Source organism: Zosterops lateralis (genome assembly GCF_965231275.1).
Source record: "Zosterops lateralis genome assembly, chromosome: 15".
In the NCBI taxonomy this organism is placed as follows: Eukaryota; Metazoa; Chordata; class Aves; order Passeriformes; family Zosteropidae; genus Zosterops; species Zosterops lateralis.
In genome coordinates this window covers 8,106,763-8,119,070 of record NC_139775.1, presented here as the reverse complement: position 1 = coordinate 8,119,070, position 12,308 = coordinate 8,106,763, and the positions used below count along the sequence as shown (strand labels likewise).

Here is a 12,308-nt window from a genome sequence, read left to right as displayed (position 1 = left end):
TCATGTGGCCTCGAGGGAGGCGGGGGACACGCGGTCGCAGTCCTGGCGGGAGCGCAGGCTGTGCCACTGCTCCACGGCCGTGCGGTGCGCGCTCAGCATCCGCCGCCAGTGGTTGGACTCGGGGGCGCCCGTCGAGTACTGCCCGATCACGATCCGGCCGATGAAGTCGTTGCTGCTCTTCACGTTGTGCCCGTACACTGCAGAGAGAGAGAGAGACAGAGAGCAGAAACAACGCGCTGGTCAAGGCACAAGCAGCGCTCGCCCACCCGCAGCCCCGCCCCAGGAAAACAAATGTCACCCAAATGTCCCTCCCAGCATTTTTGGGATGTAACTCGGCATCTGAAAAATGTTAGAGAAAAAGGAGCTTGGAAGCTGTACTGCTGTACTGCAGACTGAAATACAATTGAAATAAACAAGACACAAATCCACAGTTACCACATTATTTACTATGAACAGGTAAAGCAGATTCATGAAATGATTTGGGTTGGAAGGGATGTCAAAGATCATCCTATTCCAATTCCCCTGCCGCAGACAGGGACACTCTGAGCAGGCTGCTCAAAGTTCTGTCCAGCCTGGCCTTGAAGGAGAGTTACACCATGTAAAGAAGAGCCAAAAGCTCTGCCTGGGCATTATGAAATCACAAAAGCAGCCCAGCAGCCTGAGCCCAGGGAAATGCAGAAGCAGCATCCCAAACTGCCCTCCCTCCAAACGCACATCACACAAAGCACTCCAGCGCTAATCAACAGCCCTCCCTGCTCGGAGACAGGAATTACACAGGGCCAGGCTGTCGGCAGGATATTTACACAGTAACAATTTGCCATAATTATCACCGCAGCTACTTGTTAAACGTCCAGGAAAGCGACTGAGGGAGAGACACCAACCCACCGCCCTGTCCTTTGGATTAGGCCAGTCTGCTGGAACAAAAGATCGCAGACAGCAGCAAACCCTAATGATGGGCCTGATCCTGGGAAAGGCTGAACACTCCCACCAGACAGGAGCAAAACTGTGTTGCAAACTGAAGCCCTGCCTCAACTCATTAGAAAGCTGAAACAAAGTCTTTGCAAGCTGAAGCCAGGATATCCACAGGCACTGCCTGGAATATTAACGATTTAGAGATCTCCTCAGGAAAGAGAGGGGTTTTTAAGGACAAATGTCTACAGGAGCTCCAAATCCAGCTGGGCTGGTGCAGCCAGAGCATGTTCAGCCTGGCGTGGAGCCCCTGCCAGCAGCACCAGCTCTCCAGGGCTGCTGGAAACCAGCACTGGCAGCAAAACAACATCTGGGAACCCCCCATGGCATCACCCTGATGTGTGCATACCCTGATGGGCAGGCAGGACACTGAGCACAACACACTCAGCCTCACTTTTAACCACACACCTTTGTCAAGGCTGTGCATTTCCTATTATAATACACCCCCAACTGATCAGCATTACTTTAACCTGCCCCTCTGCCACCTCCACACTCTGCAAGGGCTGGTTCCTCACCTCTGTCCCAGTCTGGGAGCTTGTTCTGGAATACCCAGGCACCACCTGCCAGTGCAGTCCTGAAATCAAGCAGTGCCAGGTTACATCTCACTTTATCCCTTCCGACAGCTCTGACACACACAGTTTATGGGCAGAGATGCTTCTGCTCACCAAATCATCTGTGGATTATTTTAGGTGACAGCAAACCTTCAAATGCCCAAGTAATTTGTTCAAATAATTGCTCTAAAAAGATCTACCCTGCAACTCAGAGCCCTGTAAGTCTGTCTCCACACGACATTTAGGAATGATCTGGGGTTCACCACCCCAGCAGGAAGGCTGCATCTCTCCTGCCTGTCACCATCACTTATCTAGGGCTGATGCCATCAGGACGTGTTACCAAACAAGTGCCCCTGTCAAGAGGCCAGGCTGGTGTTTTTTGGAAAGGCCACCTTGTGAGGACACAGTCAGGAATTCTAAGCCATCCATCTCCAGCTAATACACAGCTTGTCAGGGTTATTAACGAGTTCTCCTACAAGGCAATGGATCATAGGTGTAGCGAGCAGGACTACAATAAATGCTTTGCTATGATTTATTAGCCTACAGAAATCAAATATAGTGATAAAACCACGTAAAAATATCCCCAAACCAAAATTTTCAATAGGATGTTAGGGTGGGGTTTTTTTTGATTTTGGGGTTTTCTGTGGGTTTTTTGTTTGGTTGGTTTTTTGTTTATTTTATTTGGTAAAATGAAGGAAGATGAAGCCTAATCCTGGGAGACAGTACCAAGTAATTTAAACCCAGAAGCCTTACAGGCCATCAATTAATCACAGGATAAATTAACAGTGGAGAAGTACCCCAGGCATACCAATTGCTCAAAAATACTCCATGCCAGGACTGAAACAAGCAGGTGTGCTAACTAAGGGCACCTGTTATTCTACTGTCGATCCAAGTATTTTGAATTCTTGTAATGCAACTTGCTAATCTCATTGTGTCAGGTAATTAGCATGCCGAGTCCTTTGGGGTATTAATGGGCTAATTATACAAGCATTGTTGCTTCTGTCATTAACTACTGCAGATAGCACAGAGACTTACTGCTCAGGAACAGGGGAGACATTTTTCCAAGGCCAAATGTTTATCCACACATAGACCATAAGAAGTAGCACTAGACTGACCTCAGGCTTACAAATTCACAGCTTCACCACAGCAGCTTTCTCAAAAGATGAGAGGGCTTTGTGTGCCAAAAATTCAGCTTTACCCATCAGTCCAGAAGCCTTTTAAACTCAAGGGCATGCCTTTCTGGGAGGCTAACTGCTGTCTTCCACTGCTAAATGGCCAGGATTTGCTGAGCAATCTGCTGAGGACTGAGTTCACCAAGCTGTGGAACAGACCTTACCTGAGAAGGGGCTGGAGTTCACATTGAGAAAACAAACCCTTTCCTTTGCTCACATTCAGCAGTACCATTCCTCTTTTGCTGCCACCAGCACTTCCAAGAACAGCTTGGAGAAGAGAACAACAGGACCCCACACAGGCCCAGGTGAGCAGCTGGAAGCAGAGACTGGTGCTCCTGTCCTGATACAGGGACGGGGAGCATTCCTCCAATCCTCCCTTGGCTGCAGCAATCCCATCTCAGACGGGGGAGGAACCATTTCCTTCAGCACCAACAAGCACCAGCCATTGCTTTGCACTCAGGTCTGACCCTTCAGCCTGCCCCACAGCCCTGCAGCAGCAGCAGCAGCAGCACTCCCCAGTGCACACACAGAGCCCTGTGCACCACTCAGGGACCCACCTGCACTGCTGTGCTCAGACACAACCCCACAGCCACAGCTCAGACACCAGGTGAGCTGCATCCAGTGTGCAGCTGGGCCCTGCCCTGGCTGGAAGGGGATCTGCTGGTGCAGCAGTGTCCCTGGGGAGCCCCTGGGAGCAGGAAAGCCCTGCAGAGCTGGAGCACAGCCTGCAGACAGGTAGCCTGTGCCAGAGCCCTCTGCTCCTGCACACACAGGCACAGTGACACACACACATCACTGCAGCCAGTTCCACACAAGCTCACACCTTCAGCCTTGGGGGCGTAAAAAGCTCCTGCTGTTTCCTTCCAGCTAGTCCCACAGCAAGGGAAGGTGGAGAAGCTCCATGGGCAGCAGTTGAGCACTGTGCCACACACTGAGTCCAGCTGACTGTGCAAGTGGGCTGAGCTGTGCTCCCTGATGTCTGAACATCTCCTGACAGAGTCTGAAAGGAGCTCATAGTAAAATTCAGATTCAATCTGCCCTTGGCCACAAAAACAGTGACACCATGGAGCTGCTCAATAGCAGAAAATTAAGTAATTAACATTTGGGATTTTCAGACTGACCCAGACTCTGGTTATGAACAGGTAAATGCTGCTTTTCATTTAAGAAGCATATTTTCCTCACAGAAACTACACGCCTGGTCTCATGAGCTCTTTTTCCACTGTCACAGTAATTTACACAATAGCAACATCCATTTCTAGGCCAACACAGAGCAAAAAGCAATTAAAAAAGCAGAGGTCAAACCAATTCCTTCTGCAGCTGCTCTTCAGAAGGACACATTTGGAAACAGAAAGGCTTCTTTAAAAGACATTCTTTATAATAGAAATGCTGAAATACAGACGAAAATTGTGTTTACTTATGTCCATTAAAAGAGCCGAATTCTTGAGGACAAGGTACATGATGTAAATAAAACATTTTCCTGTTATGTACTTACTGATGCAGCACTCCTAAATGATCCATACCCAACTGATGGGGGCCTGGGTGCCATATGTAATGTTTCTTTGGGGTCAGGGCCCATGTCCCCCACAGGGGTCCTGCACAGGAGGGACGCTGAGCCCCCCAGCCTGGCTGCCTGTTCCCTGCAGGGCTGAGAGCATGGCCATGCCAGGCACTGCACCCCCAAAAGCTGCTGCCCAGCAGGGGATGCAACGGGCCTTGGAGCTCCAACATCTGGCTCTGGGAACAGCTCCAGCCTGAGCTTTCCCTTTCCTCCTCCAGCCTCAGTCACATGGAATCACTTCTTGCCACTCAGCTGTTTTCCATGTCACCATGTAATAAAACATAGTGGCATCAGCCCTGGCACCTGGGTGGCCCCAGCCCTGGCACCAGATCGAGCCAAAATGCCTTTCACCTTTCCCTCTCCTTTGCCTCTACACTGACACTTGCAAACTGATTACTTGTGCAGAGCACGACTGCAAATCATTGTCATCTGTGAGTCATGTGCAATAGTAAAACTGAGGCTGGCATTTCAGAAACTGATTCACCCTTTGATTGAACTTATTAGCATCTTTGGAATGACCAGGGAGGAGCACTAAGAAAGAAAATTTCCTTAAGCTAACTTCAAGCTATCAGTATCATTTAAGGGATGGGGACAAGCTTGAACCTTGCAGCTGGGGCCATGAAACATCTGCATCTCCTGCAAACCCTCTGCCAGATGTGCTGGGCAGTTCCTCAGCAGTTCCAGCTGTGCTGCACCACCCAGTATGGCCACACAGCACCTGTGCTGCTGCCTCTCCAGAAGTAACAGCAGGGGAATCTCAGCGTGCTGCAACAGCTGAGATAATAATAAATACCACAAATAATTAACTCTTCTTCAGTCACCTACACCATCACCTGCAACCCAGTTAAAACCATTTAACTCAGAGAAAAGAAACACTTACTAAAACATGCCCAAGGCTCTACACAGGCATCTGGGGGGCAGAGTCCTCCTGAGGAGACACAGATCTCATGGGTCTCTCTGTCAAAACCACAGCCCTGTTGGCACTGACCCATCCACACTTCCTGCACTTCCCATTCAGCCTCAGCACTTGGGGAGGTCTCAGGAAGTGCCCCCTTCACACACCTGCCCATTCAGGCAGGCAGTGCCTTGCCCCATCCTTGGCAGGCAGCAGCCAGTGCCCAGCCCTTTCTGTGCCCAGCTCCACCTCTGCCAGTGGGGCTGAGCTGCCAGGTTAAATAGGACTGAAAATTGCTTCTGAACTGCTTGACATCAATATTGAAAGGCGGTTTAGCACAGAGAGGTGCTACGAGGAGCAGCAGCAGCTGGGCTAATGATGCTCACAGAGAAGGTCACAGGCATGGCCCAAGTCCTGCCCCCTGTTCCTTGAGCGTGACCTTTCATATTTAGTAGAGAGGAGAGAAAAGCACGGGAGAAGATTTTGTGGTTTCCCATTTATCAATTTAATCTCCATCAGGGGCTGATGGGCACATTAAACTCTCTTTCCAGCATTCCTCTGTGTGACTACTCCCTGCAGTGGCTGCACCTGCCCAGCTCCAGAGGGAACAGGAGCTGCTGGAGTACACACAGACCCAGCACCCAACTGCTGCCCCATAGGGACAGTGCCACACCAGGAGACTCTCTGAAAACCTCCCCCAAGGGCAGCCCCTGTGCTCTGGCTGGGGCTCCCTGCATGTGCACCCCAAACCAGGTGTTTTCCTGCTCTCAGTCTGCCCTCAGACAGGGAGAGGAAAGTCCTGCGGCACACAGCAGTGACCCAGGGTGCAGGGCAAGTGCAGAGGCACAAATGTGTCTTGCAGAGATCTCAAGGGCATGCAGGGATGACATCTCATGGAATTACCTCATCAGGAGAAACTGGAATAATGGGCTGGTTGCATCTATTGCAACAGCCCAGAGGATACTGAAAAGGAGTATCTATGGCTGGCTTTTTCCACTTCCAATTCCCCCCCTTTTTTTAAAGATTGCATCTTAATTCTCTGCACTGTGAGCCCCAGATGCAGCAAAGCACACAGATGACTTCATGCATATTTACACACTCACAGGCAGAGGCTCCAGCACCAGTGTCACACAGCACCTGCAAACAGGGACAGCCATGCAGGAGAGGCAGCCTCTGCCTGCACCATCATCCCTCTCCTGTGACAGCCAGGAGCCAGGCACAGGCACTCATTCCTCTTCCAGACACTGCTCACAGCAGCTCCTGCCACCCAGACTTCTCTTCATTTGACACACAGGCAGATTATGGCCTTGCAAGACGTTTGAACAATTCCTTTCACTACAGCATGAGCCAAACAAGATGAAGGGCTGAGGGCAGGAGAGCCATGACACTGCTTAAATTAAGGTGCTTGGCAAAAGGAGCAAGAACTCATCATCAGCCTGGAGAGAGGAGGGTTTGCTCCTTTCTTTAGGAGAAAAAGACTACCAAAAGATTCCAGAGAGCTCCAGGACAGGCAGTTTCTGCCACATCACACATTTATTAACTAAGTCAGGCCACTTGATGAATCTAATTTTGCTTTCTAAGCAAGCAACAGATCAGATCAGGAAGCGTCAGCATCTTGTTGCTCTCACCCTGATTAATGGTGTTTCACTCCCCGTTAAAGCAGTCAGTTGGCTTCAAAAACCCAAATCCAACCCCACAGCATCTTCCCTGAGTGAATCCAAAAGAGGATTGGGCCTGCAGGACCCCACTCAGCACCTCAGACAGACCCTCTGCTGTCACCTGCTCCAGGCTGATCCAGCACCTGCCATGGAGAGTCACAGAAGGGGACTGGGAATGGAGAGCAGTGGGGCCCCTTCTCCTCCCACAGGGAATTTGTACATCAGGAAATGCACACAGAGCCACTGTGGAGAGGCTCTGCCAGGCAGGCTGGGCTTCAGGGGCCAGCACATCTCCCTGAGCCCCTCTCCCAGTGTCCTGCTGGGCCACCAGACCTGGAGCAAGGGGGCACAGGAGGGGAGGGCACAGGAGGCACCAGCCAGGAGCTCACTGCTCTCTCCAGACCTGGGCATGGACCATATGGTGGCTGCTGCATTCATGAATGAAGTGTTTTATAACTCCACACACAAAGGCCGAATTCTGATCTAAATTAAACAGGTATAAATCCCCAGAAAACACAGTGCTGACATCAGTGGGGTTTTTTGCCATTTTTTTCTCCTTTGGCTAAGATAGGATAACACAGGTTCAATCAGGGATTAGATTTTGCTTCTGAGCTCCAGATATGGGAAATATACACACAGTCCAATACTTCCAAAAGACATGTCTAACAGATGACAAGAAACAATTTTCTAGCAGTGAGTTGTCTAATTATCCATCCATCTAAGAGATGTTATGGTGGCCAACATGAAAGTATTTCAAAAGAAAAACCACTTCCTCCTCTGCATTCCAGCATGGGAAAAAAGAGTTTAATTTGACTCACATATTAGGGAAGATTTCTTCCCTATATCTGTGTGCAAAAGAAAAAGCAAGAGGAGAAAGGAGAGATGAGCAAGTCAAAAGGCCGATGTGTGATGATTCCAGACACATGGTGGTTTCCAGCCCTGCAAACAGCAGCTAGAGGTGATGCTGGTATCTCAAGGTCACACTTCCACGTAGCCAGGGAAATCAAAATTCAGGCATATTTCTGGAGAAGCCTCAGGACAAAAACTTTATCAGCCTTCAACCTGCTCAGCTAATTGGGTCATTTGGAAATCAGTCTCTTAAATAAATAAATACCACTAAAAAGCCTTGCTATCTGTGCATCCTGTTGAAACAGGCAGCATTGCTTCAAAAATAAAACATTTCACTGAAAGCAACCCAATACCCAGAACTACACCATTATCCATACACACCAACAATTGCTTTTTTTTTCCCCCTTTAAAAATACAAACTTCATTAAATGGTCCCCATATTTTCCTAAAGGCCAAGGGAAAGTGAGCCAACAGAGGAAGCAGGTATATGGCTATTGAACAGCAATCTGTTATTTTAATCAAGTACTGCCTATGAACTGGAAGTTAATTAGAGCCCTCTTATGAAGCATTGTCCAGGGGTCTGCAGACACAGGTTTTTACAGCACCCGGGGCACTGAGGTGGCTGATGGCACTGCCAGGGCCCCTCTGCTGTAGCCTTTGAAACCACAGGTACAGGTCTGCAATGTCTCAACACTCTGTCAGAAAAAAAAAAATCAGAAATAAAATGGAAAAACTGGTTCTAAATCTTTACAGAAAACAGAGACACTGTCAATTTTTAAAACATATTGAAAAGTGAGGAGGATCATCACATCCTGCCAGAAGACAGAGTGCCCATGAGCTGCCCCCTCAGCCAGGACTGACTGTGAATATTTCAGCAGTGCAGGTCACACAGGTATCCAGGTCCTTCTCTCCACCAACAGGTACACCCTGCTCTCCTCTCCCAGGCAGAGCACCCTGCCCTGCTGGAGCCATGGTGATCTTCCACACAGGAATGGAGCAGTGGGAACTGCCCTCCATCAGACACACCAGCCCCAGGGCCCTCCTAGCCCAGCTGCATTTCAGCCAGGTCAGAAGGCAAAGCAGATTTTATCTCTACAATTGCACAGAGAGCACCCAGAGCATGAAGATGATTTCTGCCTCTTTGGGGATTCTCCTTGTGCCACAAGCCCTGAAGATCCTGCCATGCAAACATGTCCAAGAGCTGATTTAAATGGAGAAAGAGACACAATCACCACAAGGACCTCAGGGAGACAAGCATCCCCTAACTGTGAGTACTGAGAGTTGTCTTTTTAAAGCAAGTGATGAAAAGATGCTCAGGAGTCACTGAGACACAGTTTGACCTGGAGTGCTGGTGGTTTTATTGGGCCATCTGGGCTTTACTGCAGTGCAAACAGCATTACTGACAATTGTTATTAACAACATTATAATCATTAACAAAATACTACAGTGCTCAGGTTTCAGGTGTTGTCTGCATTCCTGGTGCACAGCCCAAGCTTTCTGACAGGCTGAGATTTAGAGTTCAGTCCAAAATACCTCAGTGGGGAGAGCACAGGGTCTCTGGGTGCCCATCATCCAGCCCTCCCAAGCACAGAGGCTGCACTTGTATCTCAAATATTCTTTTTTCTTCATGGAAATGACCTTGGGCAGCTGCTGCCAGAGCTGCTGTTGGGGCCAAACTCCACCTTCCCCTTGCTATCAGACAGAGTAACCAACACCTTTGTTCACAGGTGTACATGGTGAGAAGAACACTCTGCCTTTTCAGAGCCTCCCCCATTTCTCTGCAGGAGGTGAGCCCATGACTTGCCTGCACTCCAGCAGAAGATGGCACATGGGGGATATGTATTAGATTGTCAAAAAAACCCCAGAAAGAGGAAAAAAGAACCACCCACAAGAGTGCATTTCTGTTCCAATATGTATATGGCTGCTCATTACCTAGACAACATGTTTGATATGTTTGATGAAGTAATTGAAAATCAAACATCCTCTCACCAGCTGTTGCCTCACTCTTTTTTTTTTTTTTTTTTTTTTTTTTTTTTTTTTTTTTTTTTAGGACATTAAACTTGTTATGAGTATCACTGGCTTTCCTGATTTTAGCCTCTTTTGGGGAGAAGCTGTTAACAGACAACACTTGCAGTAGCAATCTTGACCCTGGATGCTTTTTCCTGGAGAGGGCATTTCTGGAGAGCACATCCCACCTCATTTCAGGCACTGAACTGGGACGTGTGAGCCCCAGTAAGCATGAGGAGGGAACAGAGGGGAAGGCAGGAAAACAGCTGGTACAAGGTGTCCTGCACCAGTGTGGAAGGAGAAGCATTTTGGTCTGTAAATGCCAATAATTTACAGTATTGAATCTCTGTATGCCTAAGGAGGAGGAAAGACCAAAGAAGGAGCCCAATCACCCCCTCCTCCAATCCTGGCTAAGGCACAGCTCTGCCTGTGCTCATCATCTTGGAGGCAGCCAGAGCCCCTCTTCCAAATCCAGCTGTGCTTCAGCCCTGAGTTTGGTCTGGAGTTCAGCTCTCCAGAGCACCCCCAGGAAAGCAGGGATGGTGCTTTACCAATATGTCTTCAGTGTTTGCACACATGATCCTTGCTAAATCACAGCAAAATGGTGCAGAAATCCAGACCAGAGTGCACTGAACACAGACTCAAGATGCACAGGAGAAAAACACCCAGGGGGGAAAACAAAATTAATCTCACTTTGTCTGGATAGTGCCTTACTCTGCAGTGTGGTACCAGCCCCACTGGGAGCCAGGAGCCCCAGCTGATGGGAACTGGCAGAGTTCCAGGGCTTTCCAGTGAAACCAAGCCAATGTAAAGACAGCTGCAGACTGGGTCCAAAATACGGAGCCACAAAAAAGGTTCCTTTAAATTATTGAATATATACTCACTTCTGGCTCCCATGACTGCCTTTACAGCTCTCTCTCTCCATTCAAAGCATCATCACCCACCCTTCAAGCAGGATTATTTTGCTTTTCAATTGGACTTTGACTCAACAGCAAATTTAATTAACTGACCTAATGGACTAGAGATGTGAATTAGAAGAGAAAAGAAACAAAAAACAGTTCCAAAGAAAACACACAACACCACAGCAGCAAAAAAGAACCCCAAAGCACCTAAGTTTAAAAAACAACAAAACTACACCCCTGCTATGCAGAGATGCAAAATAGAGCTCCTCTCATTGAAGATACCCAAACTGCCAAACATTTGTTCTTGATTATCTTTTAACAGAAGATCCCAAAGCCCTCCACAGGTCCTTAAGCTGCAGGAAAAGTAAAGTACCAAGAAGGAGCTCGGTGGGGAACATCACAAACCCCTTCCCAGAACTTCAGAAACTCATTTCAGCAGAACCCCACAGAGGCACACAGGAATAAACTGGTGCTGCACTCCCTGTTGGGGACACAGCTCCACCAACATCAGGAGCAAATCTGTCACTTGGATGAACACTGAACGTGGCTCAGCATCTTCACCACCACCATGTCTCTTGATCCAGAGATCCTTGTGACAGACAGTGCAGACACTGACCCAGCAGAAGGCTGCACACACAGCAATGTGACCAGCACCCCTGGCTCCAGCTCTCTGTTGGCCACACCAACCCCACATCTCACACCAGAGTGTCCCAGGCTCAGCAGAAGCACCAGCCCAGGGAGCCCAGCAGCTGCTCCTCATCCTTCAGGGGAATGGCCCCACTGCTCCTCCCAAAGCTCTGGACCTTCCTTCCCAGCTTTGGAGCTGCTGGGGACACTTCTGGCCTGGGATTATTTATTGCAACATTCAGAGCAAACAATATGTCACTTAGAAAATGAAGCTTCACTTAGGAGGCTGAAATCTGACTGTGTGACACAGGGTGATGAATCAGCCAACTTCCCACTGGCTCATTGGGGAATACACCCCTTTGCACAGAAAAAAATAAAAATACTCAGAGATCCACTCATTAATCCTAACTTCATTCACTGTGGTGAGGAGCAGGGTGCTTCCCTCACCAACTGCAAAGAGCTTTTACTCTGTTTGCCTTTTCCAGCAGGAAAAGGGGAAAACCAAGAATCAAGTGATTCACACCTGTCACAGGACCACCTGATGGAAGCTTCCAAGAACAAATTCAGCACTGCACATGCCAGGTACAGTCAGGGTGACATGCATGCCAAGCAGTGATTAATTATAGGTGTTTTGCTGAGGAAATTTCTGAGCATGAAGGGTAAAATTTGAATTGCTAATCAGCATCACTTTTTGTTATAACATGTTTGAAAACAAACTAATGAGTTGGAATAAGCCTCCTTGAACCAGCTTTGACACCTGTATCTTCCATGTAGAAAGTAAAATTAAAAAATACTTTAAAATACATCCTTTCGGAAGCAGATTCTTTTCACCAATAGGAATGGTGGGTAATGGGTGGAAAGTTGTTAAAAAAGAGTGTTTGTGAAGCATCAGAGCTCAATGTGGTGAAAAAGTGTGGCCCTCACCACCCAGCCCCTCTGATCCTGCAGAGGACAAGAAGGTCTCCACTGCCTGCCTTTGTGCCCCGAGAACAAATACAGGAGATTCAGAAACTGATTAAAAATAAAAATTCCTATCCCAGCCAAGCATCTCCAGTGCTGACAAAGCTCTCAGGTAAGGTCAGCTCTGAGCCTGCTCGTGGCCCCCAGGCTCTGTGGTCTG

The 12,308-nt window shown here is 48.4% G+C and overlaps 1 protein-coding gene across 1 annotated transcript in view; it reads right to left on the bottom strand.

Moving 5' to 3' along the window:
- The window catches only part of SYT17 (synaptotagmin 17), a gene marked incomplete at its 3' end in the record, with an annotated part of 33,480 nt that continues 21,172 nt past the window's right edge, over positions 1-12,308 (bottom strand). Inside the window, exon 8 of the mRNA XM_083872928.1 lies at positions 1-197. Coding sequence (XP_083729054.1) covers positions 1-197 — 197 coding nt within the window. The remainder of the gene's footprint in view (positions 198-12,308) is intronic.